This window comes from Rhinolophus hipposideros (genome assembly GCF_964194185.1).
Source record: "Rhinolophus hipposideros genome assembly, chromosome: 3".
NCBI lineage: Eukaryota > Metazoa > Chordata > Mammalia > Chiroptera > Rhinolophidae > Rhinolophus > Rhinolophus hipposideros.
Genome location: NC_138049.1, coordinates 41,620,982 through 41,646,478, shown reverse-complemented (window position 1 = coordinate 41,646,478; position 25,497 = coordinate 41,620,982). Strand labels below are relative to the sequence as shown.

The 25,497-nt window shown below is 35.3% G+C and overlaps 1 protein-coding gene across 2 annotated transcripts in view; it reads right to left on the bottom strand.

Moving 5' to 3' along the window:
• Positions 1 to 25,497, bottom strand: part of FRK (fyn related Src family tyrosine kinase) — a 96,007-nt gene that overhangs the window by 43,442 nt on the left and 27,068 nt on the right. For both annotated transcript variants that reach the window (XM_081043114.1, XM_081043115.1), the window contains exon 2: positions 6,162 to 6,283. In XM_081043114.1, the coding sequence (XP_080899240.1) occupies positions 6,162 to 6,283 (122 nt within the window). The remainder of the gene's footprint in view (positions 1 to 6,161; positions 6,284 to 25,497) is intronic.

Here is a 25,497-nt window from a genome sequence, read left to right as displayed (position 1 = left end):
GTTTAACCAGAAGAATGTGTGAAAAACATATCACAAGTTCTTATTTACTTCTTTCTATACTGTTAACTTCACCCAGTTTGCAACACACTATCATCACCTGTCATCTTCTACCCTTACAACATGTACTGTGCTGCAAGCTGCTGTCCCACATGGATGTAGAAAAGGAATGGGTTACACATGGATGCCTAGGGAAGGCTCAAATCACTGAGCCAGTGCCACACAGGAGACAGTGGCTGCCTGGCTTCCTGGTAGCTGCATACTCTGCCTCGCTGGGACAGGGGCACGCGCCGGTCACAGGTCCAAGCACCCTCCCACCTTCTTCCTGACTAGCTCTGATCTAATATGAAAGTCAAAGTCAGCTCCAGCCTCTTAGTCCTATTCAGTTCACCTACATTTGCTCTGAAAGTAGGGGAATATTTACCCAGAGTCTAAAAAAATACTCTGGTTCTCTATCTCTAATGTATGTTCTTAAATAGAAAGTAGGGAGATGCTAACTCACATAATTGTTACTTAGCACAATTTTCATCTAGAAGGACAACATGGGACAAAAGTAAATAAAGATCAATTTAATTCAGCAGCCAATAAAAAGAAAAAGAAAAAAATAACAGAATGGAATATGTCATAAATTCCAAAAAGATAGCGATTTCACTGACCTCCACATGACTCATCAACTTCCCACTTATTTATTTAATATCTGGAATTGATTATTATAAAGCTACATTCAAAGGGCAATAATATGCACCATTTATTTGTTGCGCTGTCCTCCAAATAGCACAAAATACTCATACAGAAAAAAAAATTTAATAAATTAAACAAGGTAAGCAAAACCAGGAGAGAAAATTTAGATGAGTCAATTTGTGGTGTTCACAGACAAGTGAGAAAATAAACAAACAAACAAAAATTAGAATACAACCTCCTAAAGAATACTATGGCTTCTAGAAATGCTAGTCATGGATTTTCAATAAGATAGTAGATTTTTCCATGAGCCAGTGCCTAAAGAAAAAGGGTTTTTTTGCCTGTGGATCTGTGTGAATACAGACACAAACACAGAAATAGGTACTATATAATAAAAGGTTAATTTAACTTTATAGGATATTTAAAATGTATGAAATACAATTTATTAGTAGTTATGTTAAGAAAAGGCAGTGTATACCGTAACTCATGAAAAAAAGCCACTTGCAATGATATTTGCAATTCACAGGCAATGATATTTGCAATTAAGCTGAACACAACTAAATTATGACTTTAATTAAAAGGCATTTTGTAAGATGGCACCAACATGTTTAAAATTTAATACATTTTATATGAGATACTGGACTTATTAACATAAAAATTTCTTTCTGCAGCATGTGCATTTTTTTAAAAGCAAAATATTTTTAACCAACATAAAAATGCTTCCAGACTCCACAGAAGTTCATTGTCTAATAAATTCAAGGAGCAGTTTTTTCCAGCCATTCAATACTTGCCCCTACTTGGGATATACAATCGTGTTTATACCCGTGATTAACAGTAATAGAGCTACTGACACACTCTTGTAGCCACTATATCCACATTAGTTTAAAATGAAGAATGAATGGATGGCTTAGGGGACTGATAATGAGACATACATCCTTTTGCCATTGGGCCAGTATCAGATTAGAATGAGTCAACAGACCTCAAAAAACTGGAGGGCAATAATGGTATCTCAGTCATCGGTGGAGAGTGAGTTTGGGTCTGGACCCTGTGCCAAGAAGACAGATAGAGGGCCACACTGCGAGTGACGCCCTTCTCCAATTTTGTCTACTCTACAAAAGTTTTATTACCTGGACACAACTAACCTGTCAAGGTGAGAAATTCTCTTTCTAAAACAAGTCTGAAACACAGAAAATCAGAGAACTGCATGGTCCAGACTTCAGAGGTTTAAGAAAGTGATGATGGCCTTGCTTATCTTTGCTCCTGCTGGAATACAGGGTAAAGAGATGAGTGTTTGAGCATCTATTTTCTTTATAACTATACTGGAAACTATGGAGATAGAGAAGAAGCATGAAACAGAAGCAATAAAAGTATGTTTCTTCTGCTTAAGGAGTTTATAATCTAGTTTGAGAAGTACAATTTACCTATAGTGAGAGAGTTACTCATAAATATAAATGAATCTTTGAATAGGTAAGTTCGACATGAAGGATTCACACAAGGTCTACATGAACAGTCACACAACTTCCCTAAATAAGTTTTTTCATTGCTTTCAGAAACTACTTTTTTCATTGCTTTCAGAATTAATTCATAAGACATGCAGAAATATTTATAAAGTTATAAAGTCCATGATATTGCTCAGGTTAATTGTCCAGGTTATTCAGAAGTTGCTTCAGATAATTCTGGCCATTTTCCAGAATTATCTCCAGCCTCAAATATCAAAGCTGCTCTTAATAAACACATAATTGCCCCAGCTAAGGTCCTTTAACATAAAGTGATATCTTTTCTATAAAGACAGTTCTACCATTTGTGTACTACTTTGAGCAATGGCAATCTATTACTTTGAAGGATAAACATTTATTTGGTTTGAAAAATTCTAGTATGTTTACTTAAAAATGAAATTATGCTACTACAGAGGCATATTTTATGTTCTCAAGAAGGGACTTCATAGCAATCACAAAGTATTATTATAAAAGTCCTGCATATTCTATGGGACCTGCATGTTCACTGTAATGGTCATTTATCATAGTAAATACTCTGCTCAAAATCAACAGAAACAAGTCAAAAACAAATGTCTCATTCATTCTCCACACTGCTATGAAAGGTCACACCAGATCACTTTCACAGCCCTGCGCTACCCTCCACTCTGTCACAGCTCGGTGCACGTACCTTACCAGAAATAATCATTCCCACACTGCTACCTCGTAACACAAATTGGTACAGAACCCAGGTGCTCTCTGCTCTGTGAAACCTTCCTGACTTCCTCTCAGAGACCTGGCGTCTGCCCTCTCCTGTCTCACGGCAAGACAGCTGGATTATAATCCTCCTGCCAACTGAGGTCAGGGACTGGGCCTGGCTGACCTGGCTGCTCCTCACCTAGCAAAGGCCTCGTGCATAGTAGGCACCTTGACCATTTGTTGAAGAAATAAACAAAAGCATAAATAAATGATGTCGACTCCTAGGTGTATCACCCTGAATATTGCTGATGAGCATTTTTGCTTCATGTCCTCAGTGTACTGATTTTTCAACTATCTTCAATGTATTAATCACTTTCTCTTGAGAGAGTTTCACTGAGGATGAATCCAGAATTCCCTCTACTACTCTGGAGGTTTTTAAATGCAGAGTTGTCTAAAGTAAACTGATAATGTGCAATGCAGAATCTCTTCTGAAAAATTCAACTGCAGCTCAGTTCCAGTCCTCAGAGTACTTTTTCCTTAAAGTGCACTTTAAGCAACAATGCAAATGCTTATAGAACACCAAACAATTAATATTAATGGTAACAACAATAATAATTTCCTTTAAAGTAATTAATTGAAGTCAAGAAATAGCTAAACCTGTTGACATGCAGTCATAATTTTATATTTTTCATCAGAAAAACAGTTCACTACCAATGACAAATTACAGTAGGGCCACTAAATCTACTGTCATGCATCTAATGAAGACAGATTCTGTGGCTGCCACCTACAATATGTAATATCCAAAAGCGCTGCTGTAATTCACAGCTAATTAGTGTCTTGTGTTATGAGAGGGTCACGGCCCTAACTTTCTTTCCAGATCTACTCAGACCTCACAAGAGCGGACAGCCATGCAAGGATCACAACAAGCCAATTAGCACCCACCCAAACTTTGGTCTGCTGCTTCTGGAGCCGCTCCTCCCAGCCTCAATAAATCATGTTCCCTCATGAAGCTTTTTTTCTGACAGCTGCAAGCCATTGCCGCCCAAGGAATAAAGACAACACTTCTAAGGAAAAATCATGTGGGAAAGACAGAGATAGAAAAGGGATGTTATTTGCCTTTCTTTAGCAGCACAGCAGTCAGCAAAATTGAAGCTCATCAATTCTGACTGATTAAGGAGACAATCGCACTAAGAAATAAAGCCATGAGGGGTATATCTGAAGATCCTTAATGGTAATCAACTGTCAGCAATTGGGTTGTGTGTTTGTTTGTTTGTTTTAATGTAGATATACTGAAAACCTTTTTCTTTCCATTTTTCTCCTGGATAGCCCTCCTTCTGGCTAATAAGAAAAATTTCCTTTCAGTGGAACTGAATGGTCTGCATTTACTTTGTCCCCCAGTGAATACATAGCAATCAGATAATTTGTTTGAATGACTCTAAATTGTTTGACTTCATTGTAAAAGGATCTATAATGGTATGCTGGTCTCCAAGTAGGGCCTACAAAGCTTACTAAATCCATAAGTGAGTACTAGAGTATTCTCTCAGCATGTAACAACCAATATCCTTGTAAATTTCTTCTAAGCCTGTAAAGCTGTTTTGTTCCATAATATTCTACTTAGAGAGTTTTCAGAATAGTCACGATAGCCTGGGCTTTATTCAAAGATATGACTCAGGTAATTCTACTTTTAGTTTGTTTTCCTCATGGAAATATTACTCTTCTATATTTTAATGCTAGTCTAAAACATTGAACCTCACTTTTGGCTACATAATGACTATCTAATTTGATATGTAACTAGGTAGGGGTGGAGCTGAAACCACACAATTCTGGAATACCATATTGATGTGGTTCCAGAATAGGCAGGAACTGAAGGATAAACCTTTTGAAAAACATGTCTCAACACCACTACCCTTCATTCACTTCAGTTCCAATCCATGTGTCCTGATATCTCAGACCATCAGGTGTAAGGAAGAAAAATGGGTACTACGGTGTTTCTCTGAAAATAAGACCTAGCCAGATCATCAGCTCTAATGTGTCTTTGGAGAAATAATTAATATGAGACCCGGTATTATATTATATTATACCTGGTATTATATTACATTATGTTATATTATATTATATTTTATCTGGTATTATATTATATTTTATTATATTATACCCTGTATTATACCCAGAATTATATTGTGTTATATTACATTATAACTAATATTATATTATATTATATTATATTATATTATATTATATTATAACTATATTATATCATATAAGACCCAGTCTTATTAATATAAGACTGGGTCTTATATTAATTTTTGCTCCAAAAGACATGTTAAAGCTGATAGTCTGGCTAGGTCTTATTTTCAAGGAAACATGGTGAACACACAGAATCTGGCCTGAGTTCAGGTCAGGTCAAAGTTCCCAGTACATGTGGGCTCAGGGCCTGTTTTAGTATTGTGCCATGCAGACTGTCCTCACTTCCAGCTCAGTGAACAGGCAGATACAATAGGTGCATGGACATCGTGTTTAATAAATATTATTGCAGGATAACAGGAATAAAGGAAGGCAAACTCTCTTCTCCCAAAAGGTTTACCTCTAGTTGCAGGGAAAAAAATATGTGCTTAAAAAGGGATAATAATAAATGATTAGACAATACAGAGATCAGAGAAGGACAGGAAGAAAGTCTGACATGAGAGACTAGAGTAGAGTCTTTAAGAAAGGACATTCTGCTGCATTGGATCATACACTCAGAAGCATAGAGTCATACATGCCCCAGTCCCTCTTAAAGAAAATACTCAGGTCCCCTGTGCTTCTTCTCTAGAGTAGTGTAAAGTAAATATGTACTTGACTCTTAGCTGGAAAACTACACTTGACAAAACATTACATGTCATGGAGTTAATTAAATGTATTTGCATTCGGCATTTCAACTCATTTTCTATTTACCAGGCAAAGACAAATGAAATGCAAAAAAGAACATGTATTATGGCAAGATCAAGTTTGACAACAGTGTAGCTTTTGCTTCTTGTTTATTATTTCCCATCAAGGGCAGGATCCTTGATAATGCAAGTGAGAAAACACAGCCCATATGTTATTTTTATTTCTAGGGTGCATGTATTTGAAACTTTTATAGACTTCTGGTCATAGATAGAAATTTCTTGCTAATTTTTATACTACTCTGGAGTAGCTCAGTAGATACAATTTTGGTACTATTGTCAAGATAAGAAATAAGGCAAATTTAAAATTAACATGTCTATATTCATACAGTAGGTTCATGACTACAGACTCTCAAATCTGTACGTAAATCACACAAAACAATACCCATACCTGAAAGGGAGAATTCTCCTTTCTGGCTTTCACTTTCTCTGATTAGAAAGGCACCCGTCTGATTTTCTGAATATAATAGTTGTTTTTCTGCATCTGCTCTCTTGATTGTGCCAAAGAACCACCTAAAAAGAGAGAGATGTAAACTTTAATTAACCAATCGACATTCATTTTTTAAGGAGCAGGAAGTTTGGCAAGAAAACATTCTAACATCAAAAATGTTTTATATTCTCTGGTGAAATCATTACAGATATAAATAGTAGCATTTGATACTAAAGATAATTTTTCAGGATGTCTGTAACTTCCATGAGAAGTCTTAAAAAAAATCACAGAACAGAAATGTGGCTGCTGCCATCTCCACATCCCTTCTCACACTTGTATTCTGTCTGAGAAGTCCTATGTCCTTCTTCCGCCAAATCCAAAGCCTCTAGGGTGGGTCTACCACATAAAGCTGCTACATTTCATGCTCTAAAATTACTCGTCATAACCATCTAACTGTCCACGGCCTCACCTAACACCTCCTAGGTCTTAAGAGGCAAATATTACAATCAAAAGATTCATATATTTCACATTAAAGTGTGAACGATTAAAAATGTATTTCTCTGGATATTAATTCCCTTCTTCCCCACCTCCATCACTGCCCAACCCCACCATAATATGGATTATTTTTCATGCTTGGGGGTAACTTATTAATATAAAGGCAACTTGCACCAGTGGAAAGATTATGTGAAAAAGATACTTCTGCCAAGGAAGTATCTTCTTAGTGCCACCTCTATTTATCTTCACCCTCTTATTCTTTCAGATAATAAATAAACATTCCAGAAACATAAGAATCAAATAGTAAACAAACAGGTTTGTGAATGGGATTAACCAACCCCAACAAATGATTATGAATTTTAATGTCAGAGCCAGTCTAAGATGTATATCAAGTAAGTAGGCACCAATGGGATAAGGGGAAGATGAGAAAGCCCACTTTTCACTAATGACACCTCACTCTCCAGTCATAAAGTTGATCTTTATCATTAAAGATTTTAGGTAAAACATTGATCTTTTCAAGTATCATCTTTAAAAATGTAAACTCTTCAAGAAAAGAAATGCTAGCTTGAGAGAAGAAATGCAAGTTGGGTTAGGAATTGCAGGCTGGGAGAGGAAATACACGCCATGAAAAAAATGGTTCCAATTGGTTTGGCAGGTCATGTGCATTGGGGAATATGAGTAACACAGTTGGAAGGAGGAGGGAGAAGGAGTTGAAAATAAAAAGAGACTTTAAATATAAATATCATCTAATAACAAATGCAAGGTGTTTGTTTACCATTTCCCCAATCATCTAACTGCAGTTACATATTAACTGTTATCAGTCAGGATATGCCAGGTTATGTTGGAGGAATGAATAACTGCAAAAATATCAGTGATTTAAGACAATTAAGATTTGTTTTTCGCTCAGCTCCATGTCCATTGAAGATCATCTGGGGCTTCTGTTCTATATCCATCTCTATGTCGACCAGAGAATTTCCATTTCCATGCTTCCATGATTGCCAAGGCAGGACTGAAAACTATGGCAAATCTCTGCTTCTATTTAAAGCCTCTACTATTTTCTATTTAAAGCCTCTACTCAGGAATGAACCCATTGGCAAGTAAGTCATGTGGTTATGCCTAAGTGCAAAGACAGTAGAGAGTACAATCCCACCATTTCCTAGAAGTCAGAGAACTAGAAATATTTGGGAGATTACACTAATGACTACCACATGGGTTAATACCTCGGGCCAAACTTATGTCCATAGACTACTGTTTATTCAACTGAAATTATGAAAGGCATGGAAACATTCTGAGGTAACCATGTAATGAACTTATAGAAAAATAGAAATGCAAGTTTTCTACCACAGCAAAATAAGTCAATAGAATATTGGAGCATAATAAAATATTTAGACAGACTCAAACATGTGAGTTAGCGATGAAAGGATAAATTATTCAATAAATGATGCTGGTACTATTAATAATCCATATTAAAAATGAATTGATGCTACCTACAGCATACACAATAATTCTACATAAACACCTAATGAAAAATGCAAACTTTAAAACATTCTGAGGATATTGGAAAAGTTTTCTTAGACAAGACAAAAGAAAATACATACAAACCACAATTACACCACAATTAAAAACTTATGCAACAATAATATTGCCATGAAATAAAATTAAAATACAAGCCACAGACCTGGAGAAAATATTTGCAAAGTATATAGCCAAGAATAGGATTAGTATGCAGATTGTATAGAGACCTGTAATCAATAAGAAAAAGACAACACGGTAGAAAAATTGGCATAAGACATAATTAGACAGTTCACAGAAAAGGAAAACCCAATGACTAATAAAAAAAAAAGAAAAACACTGTTTCTATCTGTGCGGGTAATTAGGAATATTAGGTATATTAAACATAAAAACAAGAAAATACAATTTCACACTTTTCAGTCTGGACAAAATTAAACCTCACATTCTCAAAATTAAAAACTCTCATTAAAGTATTGGGGAAAATGTGAAACAAGAACCTTAATACAATACCAATGGCGATATTATTTGGCATAACGAGAGAGAGCAATTTCTCAATATCTTGTAAGGTGAATCTTTGTATACTACTTAATTTCACTTTTAGACTGTATGCTAAAGAAGATGTGCTACAAGAACAATCACTGAAGAATTTTAGCATTGAAAAATTGAAAATGACCTAAATATCCATCATAGGATAATAGATAAACTTATTTATGAATATAAAATGGAATACTATGCATCAGTTAAAAATAAATTGTTAAAGGGCAAAATGTAGTTGAATGATATATACCATTATAATGAATTTATATCAAGTTTAAGCAAACCCATAAAAATACCATATATTTTTATGGATGCATGAATGCTTAGTGAAAGCTAAATGAAATACTCAGGCATTTTTTTAGACTCCGTTTCCAGAAACAGCAAGATTTCTTCACACAAATATTTCAAACAAAGAAGAAAAAGAGATCAAATATATTGACAAATCCCATGCATTTTCCTGATTCCAAGTGCATTGAGTTTGCATCAAGATTAAAATGTTTGATGAAAATGTAAATATGTAAAACTTTACCAGAATTACAACTTATCTAGCAGATTAAATTCATAGAAGTATGATTATATCTCCTATATCTCATTAATCTCAAGAAAAAATATTCCATTGTATAAGTTTTATGCACATACATTTGTATTTTGGATAATCAACTCTATAAATGATATATTTTCTCTGCCCAATTTTTTGTATAAGCAAGCAGTTTTTGTAAATCAAATGATTAAAGATATAGTAATTTTACTACATTTGTCAAGAAGACCTCTACTGTAATTTTTTTAAAATCCTTTCTGACTCACCAATTCTGAATTCTTATATAATAGATTGATACAATGAATTTACAAGGCAAATCACACCAGTACTGAATGCATAGTAACAATAAAATGTATGTAAATATGACTAGATGCATTAGCTCGGTAAATACCCTGAATTTAAGTTGGCTGAACTCCCATCAGGAAGTGAAGACTCTTAATAAAAAATTGTTTCCTGGATGTAGTGGCCTTCTAATGCCATCCTTACACTCAAAGATGACATGACTGCCATAGATTGCAATCACAAGAGCAGGTGCTGCTCTGGGGGCTAATCCCTGCTCTATGGTTTGAGCCACGGGCAGAACTGTTATTCTGCTCAGTTCTGCCTTTTAGAGCCCTTGCTGCCCCCATTCAGGAAGGGCATGCACATCCCAGATCTGGTGGACCACCACAGTCGTTTTCAGCGCTCTCTTTAACCTGTAGTTCTCGTGTGCAGTAAACAGTGAGTGCCAAGAAGGGATCAGGATATCCTGGCAGGTAGAAAGCAATCAGGGAGAGTCATGTCCATCTCTGATCCTTGAAGTGTGGTCCCTAGACCAGGAGCATTAGCATCACATGGGATACTTGTTAGAAATTAAAAGTCGGAGGCTTCACTCCATACCTACAGAGTTGAAAATTCTGGTGTTGGGGCCCTGCAATCTGAGTTTTAATAAATTCCCAGATGAATCTGATGCACACTAAAGTTTGAGAACTACTGATGTACATAAATAGTCAAGAAATTAGAAATCAAGTATGCAAGACTGCTGAGAATAATTAGGTTTGGCACTTACACGCGAAAAATTATCCAGTACGATGACACCATACACACATACATTGCGTTGATACTTAATGAAAATAATCTTTATTGCTATGTCATACCTGCCATGAAAGAGATCTTGGCTAAGAATAACCAAAAAGGAGAGGAGGCTCATAATAACCTATAACTTTGGAAAAATAAATGCTTCAATTAGATTAAAACAGAGCAAGGCGTATGTGACTGAAGTCTAAGATTTGATTTATTTTGCAAACATTCATTAAGTATCTATTGTGCATAAATTCTGTGGCACTGACATAGAAAGATCTACAAGACATACTGTTGGATGAAAAAGGGTAAATTACAGAGTAATAGGAACATTATAATTTTATTTATATTTTAAAAACCAACAAACTAAAAATTATATGTGCTTATTTCTCTGCAGGTTAGTGAGACATGATTGAATGATGACAAAGGACTTTCACTTTTTACTCTGTATTCTTCTCTATCATCTATATATTTACAATAAGATGTAGTTTTATATCATGTTATAATTTATTTAAATATAAACAAATTCTTAGAAGCCAGTCAGGAATATGCTACAAAAATCTACATATTATAAAGACCTAGACTAGAAACTTTGGCAGTTAGAAAAAAAATCTTTGGCAGATACAAGAAAAATCTCAAGGGAGTATGGGACAGGTGATTATGGATGAGCAGTGAAACAGATGGAATATCAAACACGACACCAGGGTATCAAATCTGAATGACTGAAGAACAATATAAGCAGCAACACAATAGAAGGCAGAGTATAATAATGGTTAAGGGCAACCTACAGCATCTTATTGGCAAAGTTATTTAACCACTCTATGCATGTATTTCCTCATTCGTTAGTAGGAATAATAATAATTGTCCTGTAGAATTTTTTGAGATTAGGAAAAATAAAATATGTGATATGCTTGATGCCTGGCCACATTTAGGCTCAATAAATAGCACCTGTTTTAAAAGAACTAAGTTAAGGAAGAAATGATATATTTGGTTTTCAACACGTTGGATTTGAGGTCATGATGGAATATGAGTGAATGTGTTCACATGATCTCATTTCTCTGTGTTTGTATTGAAAGTTTCCTCACAAGTGACTTTTCTGTCCTGCCGCCCATTGCTGCCACCAGGTGGCAGTAGGCCATTTTACTAACCCGAAAAGGCTAGTATAGAGGGATTCACTGGAGGTTCTTTACAAAAAAAGACAAAATGAGTCTTAAAAAAAAACCAAAAACAACCAAAAGCAGAATTTATGCAGTGCTACTGAATATCAACATTTAAATGATATAGATACCAATCAAAGTCAGAGAAATCAACATAATTTCAGGCCTTCCACCATCTGGACACTAGCCATTTCTGCAACATTACCTTCACTACATCAACTCTCTGCTCCAGCGAAAGTCATACTCTTACCACTATTTCTAGTGGCATTACTTAAATTTGCCTACCCATAATTCCCTCTGGTTTGGCATGTAGCATACAAAAACTAGTGCTGCATTTAATTTTTTTTTTTTTAATTTTAGATTATTTCCTGTGTTCACTTGAAGCTGCAGACTTCCCAGCACAAAGACAGAGACTGATAAGACACCATGCCTTTTGAAACAGTTAAATAATTGTTGATGAAACAATTACTACATTGTACTTCGAAGTGGGCATTTCATATAGTCTTTTGGTTTCACTTGAATGTTGAACGTTAAATAATGCCTGTGTTTTCTGGTAATCGTTTAGTTGTGCTTGCCACACAGCTTGGAGTGTCAAGTGCTTAAGGGAAAAGCCTTATCTGCTCTTGTCCAGTTGCAGCACAGATTCCAGTGTCAATTGGCCTCAGACCACAGATTCCAATCTGGCCACTCTCTTCCCCCAAAGAGAACATTTGGCTATGAATGTAAAGATCATAAATGAAGCTGACTTTTTTCTGTCCTCCAAAAAACAACCATATCAGAGCTTCACACATGTAAAGAATGTGTGATAAAGTGACACTATCACATTCAGTATCTGAGGTAGAACCTGCAGTCACATAGAAACCAGCAAGCTCCTTGCTTGTGTCATTTGATAAAGTGTTTTCTGTTCATTTTATGTACCTTTATAGTCATCATAAAGGGGAATTTTGAAGGAACTTCCTTAGAGAGGAAGTAAGATGAACTACAATGATGCGTATTTGTGAAAAGAATCTGATTATAACCTGGGGAAATACCTTACTTCACAAAATACCACAAATGTGCATTCTGATTCTTTATATAAATAAGCTTTTGAGTACTACTAGTATGTCTTTTTAATAGTTATATGGGACATTAATTTCAGAGGTGACAGCCCACTTACTTTCCTACTCCCCCCAAAATAGTTTTCTCTTTTTGTGAATTATTTCCTTTCTCACCCCTAGAAGGAAAAAAATAAAAGCAATTTTTAAATTCACTTAATTCTAAAGAATTTTAATTCCCAGTGTCATGAATGATATTATCTCACCCCACTTTATTTAGGCACTGAGTAGTCTTTTAAAAATCTACAAAATAACTTGTTCTTTGGGAATTACCTTCGTGGAAAAGCAAGTCTGAACACAAGTCTAGTCAGCTAGTAGTCCCTGTCTGCATCCTGTTCCAGATGGGTTAATAATATCATACTTTGGACTACGCAGCCCACTCTGCATTTCCCGGATCCAGGTTTGTCTTATAAAAATAACAAAAGGGAGCGTCTATCATTTGTTTATTTGTTTGCTTGTTGTTCTTTGCCTCTACCAGAGGTGATATTCAAAATACTTTGTGAATGACACATGTATCCACCATCGAATAAGCATCAGCAAAACATGGTACTTATGTCTATGTTTCAGTTGTGGTACCGATCACTTTAACACTAAATGATGCCCTATGTCATCACTTCATTAAATCCTTTATCCCATGTAAAAAAAAGAATAGCAAATATCTTAAAGGTATCTTTCTTTTTTTTTTTTTAACATCTTAAAGTTATCTTAACCTTCTTATTACGCCAAAGGGTAATATTGGTATAGTTGTCCATGTGCTTTCTATGCTGAAATATGTCAGTAACATTTATTTCATATCATGTCCAGCACGACAAGAGCTTTGGGAAGTGAGAAGGGAGGCTCAGGGCTAAGAAAAGACAGTAGTCAAGAATAGGGTGCAAGCGGGCCAAGGAACTCAAGCCTCAAGGACTGAGCCTAGAATCAGGCCAAAGCATAGCTTTTATTGGTTAACATCTAAGGAGGTAAAAGATTATTAATCTCAAAATCTGTGTTTCGTAGCCTGCTGGCTGTCTTTCCGCAAGTTCCCATTGTGTTCCAGCTTTTACTTTGCCTTCACACATGCACAACTCCAAGGAATCCATTGGAGGGGGGTGACCAATATGATTCCACTGGGTCTCAGTTTGCTGAGACTTCCCCTCAAAGGAGCTTTTTCGATATCTCTCCATCGGGCCTTAGTTTGCTGAGGCACTCCCTTGTGAAATCCTGAGAAGAGCGCGGGGGAACAAACGGTTTGGCAGCTGTAAGGCAACAATTTCATACTAACTATAAGGAGAAAAAAATGAAAAAGCCAAAGAGCAAAAGAAGGGTATATTTCTTTTCCTTTAAGAATCTTAGAGTACCAAGGGAGGAATAAAAGACCATATTAACTGAGTAATAAGTCAAAAGAGAGTGATAAAACAAAAAGAGCATTTAACTGGCAAGGGTGTGCAGTCAGAGAAACGAACAACCAGCAGTGCGTCAGAGATGGAAAAACCTCTGAAAATACATTTTGTAAAATACAAAATGTAAAAAAAATACATTTTGAATATGGATTTGGGAATGATGAGAAATACAAAGAAATCAAGGACAAGGGCAGTGAAGAACCACAGGTGTCTATGAGCAGATTGGTTTGGTGGGCAACAGTGTGGAGGAGGGTCCATTAGATGGAGAAGCAAGGAAATATAGTTCTTTGATGTTTATAGGTAATTCTATGTGGAAACTACTAACTCCATGGAAGAAGCAGATCTTTGGCAAAATTTGAAAAGTACTTTAGGAGGATGTTAAGAAATTCCATTTAAGATTTAACTAAGTAGAGAGTTTTAAGTTCTGGACTCATCAGCAAAAATCACAGGAAAATTTGACGTGTTCTTTAAAAATTGTTTAATGAACACATTTTAGAGGGGAAGGTGTGGAGGGTGAAAGCAAGAAAGAATTCTTCTGTAGGAGGAACACAGAATTTTGGAGCTGGAGAGAAATTTTTATGAGGGTCCCTGAGTAAATCTCTGAAACTTATTGTAAATGTGTTTTAACGAATACATGCATTTTTCTGAGAAAAGGATCTGGTGTTTCATTAAACTCTCAGTAATGCCTGTGACAGAAACTACTCATCTCCTTCAATAAGGCTGAGTATTTGTACCAGGTTCATACAACAGCTGGTGACAAAGTTGTAACCACAGCCTACCACCATAAAATTCATTCATTCATTTTTCATTCATCAGTTACTTATTGAGGACCTACTACATACCAGGCAGAGTTCTCATTGGCAGAAGTACAGCAGTGAATGTCCTACCTTTGTGTTCACATAATAATGGGGAAAGACAGACAATAAGCAAAATAAATGAATAAGTATACACTGCTTGAAGGTGATAAGTGCAAAAGAGAAAAAAAATGAAGCAAAGTAAGGTGGGGCGAGTACATTTTTAAAATCACTCTTGCAGGCAATGACACGTGGCAGGCAGAATTCCAGAGGGTTTTCCTATATGCTCCTAAAGTCAAACTAATCAGGAGAATAAATAGAGCTGTGGAGAAAAATTGGATAGAAGCTTTGAGAGGAGTACATGAATGAGAATCATAATCCATGCTAGGATTAAAGCCAATATCCAGATTTCTCAACTGCTTGGCCAAGATTTATTAGCATTTTTTTCTAATTAAAAAATAAACAATGTCCATCAACTTCACTGGTTTTTATCACGGATGTTTATGAAAATGCAAAACGACAGAAGCTACATAGCATCCTCCAAGGTAGGGGATATGGCTCTTTAGCCAAAGAAAAGTGAGCAATCTCTTTAACAGGAAGGATACTGTTTTATGAAAAATAACTATACATACAATAGAAATACTATTTCTGATTATAATAGAATAATTTAGGTAGGATTTCTTCATAGGTATCTCTTAAAGCCATGTAAAAATCAAAATGTTTAAATGAAATTGCTGTTCACATTTGGCAAACACAGTGAAGACAAAATCTCTGTTGTCTAATCTTAATCCATACATGGCACAGAGACACACACCTATATGTGTATGTATTGGGCTCTGTGTGTGTGAAGATACCATCACATATGTGTACTAGTGTCCCTGCCTTTTTAGGGGCTTGAATGAAGCGGAGTCTCCAGGCAAACAAGGGGTGAGACAGAGTCTACTATAGGTCAGAATGGACACATCCATTCTCTTTGTCTTTTCCTTTTTTTAAAAAATAACTTGACCCTGTGCACCCAGCTACCCACTAAATATTGCTATCATTAATAATTACTAGTAATCACTCCAGCATTAATAACTGAAAGTTGTTTATAACCCACATAAATGCCACCCACTGGACTTGGAAATGGTGGAAGCTAAACGCTTCTATAAAGCAGCTCATTCTTGTCAAAAGAAAAGGCAGAAGCAGTGCCAGAAAATACACCTTTTGTTTGCAGTGTCAACAAGCTATTTGTCAGGAAACAAAAGGAAGGCTCTGCCAGCTCTGGTGAATTTTTCTGAAACCTGAAAGCTAGTTTTCTGCTCGTTCTTGCTTAGGATTAGAGGAAAAGGCAGTTGTGTGAGTATACTGCCGTCTCACTACTTGGAACTGTTATGGGGAAAGGTTGTCTGAGAGTAGGGAAAGTGTTCCTCTCCCCCTCCCCCCACCCCTGCCACTCCTACCTCCATCCCCAATTCCAACCCCCACACATATACACACACAACTTCCTCCAGGCCTCAGTTCTCAAACTCCAGTTTGCCTAAACCTGCCCAAGTAGAGTGTGTACCAGGAAATACTCCCAGGTCTGAGGTGGAGCTGCAGAAGCTGCAGGTTCCCAAGTGCAGCATAGAAATCTGAGGCAGGGAACCTAGCACCCTGTTTTGAAAAGCACAGCCCTGTTTTTTAAGGGGAGGAACTTTCTCTCACCTCTGCTATCACCCGTCCCAAACCTTTGTTCTCCCCGGTCCACTCTGTCCACACTGAACCCCGCTCTTTTATTTTCAACCCATCCAAAACCTTATCCATTCAGTCCAAATTTTGTGCAAAATTCATGAAGAGCAAAGATTTAGTGTAGAAAACAAGTTCAAACCCATATCAGAAAACTGTGCTCATAGAAATTTAATATACTTTCCCCAAAGAGGGAATTTTCCAAACCATCTGTTCCCTCAGGTCCAGCGCTCCCTGCCAGGCTGCCAGGGCTCCTCTTTTCCCTCTTTTGCCTCCTAACCAGCCTTTTACAACAAAATCTCCCCTGCTTTTGTATGCAAGCCAGTTTGGTTCTCTACCCTACCCTCACTCCCAACGGTTCTTGGCCTCCTTCTGTGTACTCCAACAGAAGTGAAATTGTTCTGCTCAATAAAGGTCCTTCCACTCCAGGTTTTGATTTATAACAGCAAAAACAGCCAGAGCTTTGAAAATAGAATTTTCTTTAGCACATCAAAGCCTTAGGTAGAGTAGCTCTCATACATTGTCCATAGCAGAGAGTAGCAACAGAATTATGCTTACATTTGGTATCAAGTACAAGTCCACGTGGAGGATAAGAGTGAAGAAACAGAGTTTCTTCCAGTTATATTTATGCTTTAAATAATGTAGTTTTATTAAAACTTTAATCTCTTGAACTAAGTTAAAATCTTTGTTCTCTCAAAGTGTCTTCATAAGAGGATAGACTCTAATGATACACAACGCAAATATTATTTGTAAATAGCGTGTAAACTATTTGCATACATGTATGTGTTCTAAGAAACTGAAATATACCCTGCCTGATGGCCATTTTACTAACTAGCAAATTACAGTTAAATAAGGTTTCATTTCATAGTTTTGGTGATACAAAAACTTTTCCAGGTACCAAGACACCTTGCTAACTTTTTCACCTGGGATTCACTGAAGAAAGAACTCAGAAAAATATACAGAGTACAGTAAACTCTGACCTGTCAGTTGTGACCCCCACAAAAGACTTTTAAATCTCATAGATTTTAGAAGCCCTGCTGTTGGAATGAGAGCACAGGACAGGAACACTCTAGAGCCTTGAAATTGAGACTACAAGTGGACCTGAGGAGCAGGTTTTTGCAAGCATGAGTGTTGGTAGATTTACTACATGAGAGCTTCCCACCCACTTAACTCCTACTTGTCCCTGGATTGCAATTCAAAGGTCCTGTGCTAGGAAATCCTTGTCCAAACCAGGTAAGTTGGAACACCATGTTCCTTTCTTTCACACCTCTTTCCTCAGTTTCCTTTTTTTGGTACTATTTGATTAATCCTACTTCCCCACTATACTTGTAAACTCAAGAGAACAAACCCTATCTTTTTGCTCATCACAGCAATTCTCAAAGCCTAGCACAGCACCTGGTATTAACTACATTCTCAGTAAATACCTTTGAATGAATACATGAATGAATGAATAAATTATTATTTGGAGATGTGAGAGTCTTACAGTTAAAAGTTAAAGCCAACCAAATTAACTTCAAAAAAAGAGGAAAAGAACACAGAGAGAATTGTTTGAAAGTTTGGAACAGAGAGCAAAAGAATGTCAGATTTTATCAGTCATGAATATCCTCACAGCCAATTAAATGATCAGTCCTACGAGGAAGGTGGCAGTAATAGCAATCACATAAGAGTAACATTTGGATTCCACTTTATAATTCACAGTGTCCTTACGTACATTATGACACTTATTCTCATGGCAAATCGTGGGGTATGCAAGCAGGTACTTCAATATCCCCATTGTGTAGAGGAAGAAATTAGAGTTGAGAAAAATTGCATGACTTGTTCAAGTTATGGAGATAATAAGCAGTGCCAATGTGTTGGCAGATGTGCAAAGTAATTCCATGTGACTTCTCTAAGATTGTGTAGAATATTAAGTAGGAAATATGGACTTGTTCTCAAATCATAATTCCACTCCATGGAGTAGGTCAGAAATATAAAGAAACCATTGCATAAGGAGGAACCCCAGGTTGAAAATATTATAAATAGGTGTCAAAATTTTCCACCTAAATTCATGGCACACTGCTCCACAATGTGACCTTAATAAAAAGTAGGATGTTTGGGAGCACATGCCTTTCATTGTGAGTAGATAATCTCTCTTTTATGATATCTCTCAGAGAGAATGCTAAACAGTGTAAACCATTGCTTTGAACTAGTGTAACAAGTCATGTATTTTCATTTCCAATTTTTAAATTTCTCTTCAACTTCACTGATATTCTAGAAAGAAAAAAATTATATGAAGAGATTTACCCATTATTCTCTTTGGCATTCTGCCTGAAAAAATAATATGTACAGTATAAAGGATTGATCACTTTGAATATTTATGACTTATTAAGAGCCAAACTTCAGGTTCTAAAACTGTTCCACGGAATACATTCTTATAAAGTTAAATAGCAATTCCTGTTTGTTGTTTAGAGGTAGGCTCAGTTGCATAAGAATCAAATTTTGAAATGGAAACCCAAATAAGATTTAAATAAATATTTAAATAGGTAAAACTATCCTAAAATTATAGGTGACAATAAAAATAATGAATTATAAAGCTGATAGGAGCTTTTTAAAACTATTAGAAAAAAAATTAATCGCACATTTCAAAAGTAAAAAACGTTATCAGTTAGTCTTTCTATAGAAAATGGTATTACAAAATCACTGTCACATTAAGAATCAAAGAAAATGAAGTGAAAAATGTAGTGGAACAATTTACAGAAAAGGAAGCTCATTAATATTTTACTACTATTGTAATGTTTATTATTTGTCAGCTTCCTTAAATAATTTGCAGTGTTTGTCTTCTGTTGCAGATAAATATTCCCCTTCTTAATAAATTTTGTCCTCACAGTTTTTTGTTTTCTTAAAAAGAACTTCCCCCCATCAAAAAAAAAAAAAAAAAAAAAAGAGAACCTCTACCTCCAAACTATATTATCTGTAGGCCAAGAAGCATAGATCCACCATTCTTCAGATATATTTTATTGGACTGGAATGATCAATGACAAGATACAATTTGCCCATCTCCTTGAGTCTTCATACATGCACTCATACTAGACATTTTTAAAGTTTGCATTATAGAAATTTTCTAACATATTCCAAAGTGGAGAGAATAGCATAATGACCCACTTTTATCCAACAACCAACTTCAATAATTATCAATATTTTTCTAACCTTATTTCTTGTGGCATATACTTAATTAATCTGAATACAAATGGTTTCCAAAAATTTGTTTGGACAATTCGAGTGAACAAAAACAACTACTAAAATTTCAATGGTTTCATGGTAGTTTTTAAAAAGTGATATTTTATGATTGATTAACTTTTAAAATCACATTATTCTTGTTCTTTAGAAACAAAAATGATGGATTTTTAAATGTTTTAAAAACTGAGAAACATCTGAAATGAAAAATGTTGAAATAAATCAACATTTATGGAGGTCTGCTATGAGATGTAGGAATAATAATAAAAAAAAGACAAGACTATGCTTGCTCACAAGTTTACATCATGATTGGAAAAACACATGTACACCGGTATAAAAAGAAAAAAAAAGTCAAAAAGTGTCAGCTACCTAAACAAACTATACATTATTTTGATGTTGGGTAATTGGAGAAATATACTTTAAAAGAAATAGGTTATGAGGAAATGCTTCATAATTGACATGTATAGTCAATACGTCAATGGTGCAGACAAAATTTCACATATAATGACTGAGAAGGCAAAGACTATGAAAAAAGACCTATCAATATAATTGCCTGAAATATGTAGTTATACTTCCACCTTCAAATTAAAGTGCTATTTTTAGGAGTTTGGTTTGACAAGTAAAGAATAAGGATTTTATGCCTCATGATATCTTTGTGCTGCCTACAATTTCCCTGCCTACTGTATGTAATTAATTGAAATTAAATTTACAGCGATGATTATGTCACTTTAAATACATCTTACCCAAACTAACACAAGGAAAAATAGAAAATCCATATAACTTACAATTGTTAAAGAAATTGTATTTATAATTTAAAACCTTCTCACAAAGAAATCTCCATGTCCCCAGGGCTTCAGAGGTGAATTCTACCAAAATTTAAGGAAGAAATAATATCAGTCTTACAAACTCTTTCAAAAAATACAAAAATAAAGAATATTTTACAATTTATTTAATGAGGTCAAATTACCCTGATTATAACCAAAGATATTTCAAGAAATAAAAACTACAAATATATATCTCTCATGAGCATGGATGTGAAAATCCTGAAAATATACTAGTAAATCAAATCCAAGAAACTATAAAGTAAAAAATATACCGCAACAAAGTGAGGTTTATCCCAGGAAGAAAGCTGATTTCTATTTAAAAATTAATGTAATTGATCACATTAATAGACTAAAATTAAAAACTATGTAATTAGCCCAATAAAGGCAGAAAAAGCTTTTGAAAAATTCAACATCTATTGGTGATTAAAAGCAAAAACACTTAGCAAATTTGAATAGAAGAAAATTTCCTCTATCTGAAAAAGGACAACAAAGAAAAACCTTCCCCTAACATCATACTCAAAGGTGAAATAAGAACAGAACAAAGATACAAGCAGTATACACCTTGAAGGAGACAGAGTTTAGATTCCAGGCAACTTAACCAACAAGTAAAACAGAAAGCCAATAATTCTCAGAATGTGACAGAATTTAGAGTAGTTACAACAACGTCCTGTATTCAACTGAAAATTAGCAATATTGCTAAGAAACAGGAAAGTGTGATCCATACTTGGGGGCGGGGGGGGGGGGGGGGAATGCAGTCAATAGAAACTAACTCCAGGTAGGCCCAGATGTTGTATTTGAAAACAGATTAAAGACTTGAACAGACAGACACTTCACATTCACAACAAGAGACAGTAGCTTAGCCAACAAATAGGAAAAGGTGTTCAACATCATTCGTCATTAAGGAAATGCAAATTAAAACCACAGTGAGATGTTTTATACCTTGTAGAATGGCTAAATTAAAGAATGAGAATAGCAAACATTAGCAAAATATGAAGTTCTCATATTTTGTTGTAAGAGTGTAAAAAGTACAAGCCCTCTGGAGAACTATTTGGCAATATTTGATAAAGTTAAACACACATTTACTCTACGACACAGCAATTCTGTGGGTGTTAAAAAATGAAAACATATGTCCTCAAATAGACTTACACAAAAATGTTGTTAGCAGCTTTACTTGTCATTGGCAATGCTGGGAAACAGTCCTAATGTCCATCAACAGGCGAATGAAACAATCAACGTGGTATACTCATATTATGAACTAGTACTCAGCACTACAATTCAAACAACATGCTTGAGTCCCAAAACCATTATGATGAGCAAAAGAAGACACAAAAAAGTAAACTGTTTCTTATTGCATTTGTATGAAGTGCCAGAATAAACAAAACCAAGCTCTGGCAATAGAAATCACAAGTGTTTGTCCAGGGGCAGAGGAAAGATGGGTGTCTAAAAAGGATTATGAGAAAATTTTCTGAGGTGGTGGGAATGTTCTACATCTTAACTGTTCTGTTGTTTATATGTGTGTATGCATTTATCAAATTTCATTGAAATGTAAGCTTAAGATTTGTGCATTTTACTGTATATAAACTGTACTTCATACAATTTTTAAAAAATTATACTATGTCATTTTTATAACCCAAATATTTCCTTAGTCAGACTTGAAAATACCTGGATTACATTTGCGAAAAAGATTCAATTGAAAAGTTTGACCTCAGAAATCCCGCTTTCATAAAGATAGTGCCTGTGCTGCCATGGGCACCTCAGAATGTTCCTCCCCCACTCCTCCCCATATTAGACAGCCCTGTGTGAATATAACTGCCCTCGTTCCTGCTTCCTTAGGATCCTATTCTCAGCGAAGAGGTGGGTATGGAAATGTGAGTCACTTAAGGATATTAATATCTGCTTCTCTGGTAAGATACCTATCTTTTTTAAAAAATCTTCTGGAAAGAGCTTTAACTCAAAGGACAGCAAATATTTCAGACTCCAAGGATAGGAGAAACTGGAATTAGTGAGACCCCAGAGCGTCTTTCAAATGATACCACATCAACTGCCACTGCTTCTTTGTTTACAAAAGTATAGACATATGCACAATTTTCAGAGGAAAAGCTGAGGCGCACAGCCCGGAGTCAAAAAAGTAAATATCTAATCTGCAAAATATTATGCAACATTATACTTTGGTCACCTCTTTTTTTTTGAGAAAGGAAATATTAAGACTGGAAAGTAAACAAAAATGTATTGTTTGCTTTCACTTTTATTAGAAAAATGACTATAAACTTCATCTTAAAATATATATAGACTCTACACTATATTTAACTATTAAAAATTATTTCAAATTTCAGTTATAATAGGATACTCCTACCTGTACTGGTGAAGTCATTATGAATTTATGCCTGAACCATAAACATATTTTTAAAGTAAGGAAGTCCTTTCTAGAAATAATAAAGTTTGAAGCCATACCCTTATATTTTCGACTTTTAAAAGACCAAACTTACTAGAAAACCCAAACACCAAAGGTATCTGTTTATGTCCTTCTTTGTTGTAATCTATTTCTCAACAATGTCCTTACTATTACAAATCTCCTGAGTGTTATAACCCTTTGTTAGTAATGTGAGTCATCTACCATTGATACCATAATCCAGTATGGTAAACACTCTTAGAAGAACAAACTTCTCTGTTTCTGCTTGACTCCAAAGTCTGCCCTTCACTCACAGTAAATGAGTGTGTTTCACATGTTGCATGACCTCTGGACTCAATTTCCTCCTTGATATTTCTACTGGATGGCCCTCATTCTGGTATTCTACCAATAACTCTGCAAGACACAGAGAACAGGGATTCTGTCTTTCCACACTCTTCCTTGCTTTATGACAGTACGTACAGAAGAGGCATTCTTTATAATGCTAGAGCCATCAAAAATATGTTTTAAAGAGTCCAGCTATATAGATTATGACTAATTCATCCAAGTACTCATTTACATAGTTTTTAACTTGGGAATCAAGAATATTGATTTCAGTTGACATGAGTACAGCAAGTAACTCCATAATAAAAATGTACTGATGTAAAAACAAACAAGGAGAAAATCTTCAGGGTATAGGGCTAGGCAAAGAGATATTAAACTTTTCACTGAAAGTATGATTCATAATAGGAAAACATGATAAATTGAACCTCAGCAAAAATAAAAACTTTTGCTTTGTGAAAGATCCTGCTAAGAGGATAAAAAGACAATCTATAGACTGGGAAAATATGTAAAGTATTTGCAAACCACGTATCTGTCAAAGGTCTAGTATCTCAAACATATAAAAAAAACTCTCAAAACTCAACAGTAGAAAAAAATCTATTAAGAAAATGGGCAAAAGATGTAAAGAGACATTTCACAGAAGAAGATATATGGAGGGTAAATAAACACATGAAAAAAGTGTTCAACATCATTAGACACTAGGGAAATGCTTATTAAAATCACAAGATATCATTACCACTCATCAGAAAGGCTAAAATAAAAAATGACAATGCTGGAATAAAATGCTGGAATAAATAAGCTAATGCTGGAATACACATATATTACTGGTGGGAATATAAAATGGTCACTGTAAATAACATTTTGACAGATTTTTATAAAACTAAAAATGAAACCATCATATGCTCAGAAATTGCACTCTTGGGCATTCATCCCAGAGAAATGAAAACTTACATTTACATAAACCCTGTATGAGAATATTTATAGAAGTTTTATTTGTAGTAGCCAAAAAAATGGAAATAACAGATGCCTTTCAATTGGTGAATGGTTAAACAGTGTACATCCATCTCATGGAATACCACTCAGCGATAAAAAGGAACAAACTGTATTGACACATGCAACAACCTGAATGAATTGCCAGGGAATTACACAAAGTGGGGGAAAAGGGAGCCAATCTCAAAATGGATGATTCCATTTATATAACACTCTTGAAAAGAAATTAAAGAAACAGAGATTAGTAGTTGTCCAGGGGCAGTGCCAGGAGCTGGAGGAGCCAGGGGTGCGGGGGTGAGAAGCAGGGCAGTAGTTAACTATAAAAAAATAAGAAGAGGGAGACTTGTGGTGATAGAACTTTCTGTATCTTGACTGTATCAATACCATATCCTGGTTCTGAATTGCAGTGGAGAATAGCACAACCCCTGTGCACCAGTTTTCCACTAAAATGTTTGAATCAGTGAGACAATGAACAAGACATACTAATTAGTAAGGAAATTCTAAGTAACTGAAGAAGAGATGAATCTACAGTAATTCTTGAGTGATACCATGTTTCCCAGAAAATAAGACTTCCCCGGACAATCAGCTCTAATGTATCTTTTGGAGCAAAAATTAATATAAGACCCAGTCTTATTTTACTATAATATAAGACCAGGTATAATAATATAATACAATACAATACAATACAATACAATACAATACAATACAATACAATACAATATAATATATAATATAATACCAGGTCTTATATTAATTTTTGCTCCAAAAGACGCATTAGAGCTAATTGTCCAGCTAGGTGTTACTTTCGGGGAAACAGGGTAGTGCCCAGAAATTTGATGTTGCTGTTGTTGTTGTTGTCTCCACATCCATGGCCAAAGCATAACAGGGACAAATAGAAGGGCCAAAGTAGATCAAACATCGGCTACCATAAGAACTTGGTAGATGATAGATGATGATAAATGATCGATATAGACAGACAAACAGACAGAGAGATAGATAGGCAGACTATTGGGTTTGTTTTTACTGGTGAAAAAGTGTTAGAAATGTAACTAAGGCATCCTTCAAGGAGTCAAGTTCTTCAGGATTCAAGTTAGAGAGAGCTGTCAGCTCTTCCCACATGAGTAATCAAGAACAAAAAGGTTCTGAGAGATCAAAAGTTGAGTAATTAAAGAGATTATTCTCACAATTGATTTACCAGAAAAAAAGAAATGCAGAATAAAAGTGAATGATGCCATTAATTGAGACCTGGAAAAATGGAGTAAGACGTGTC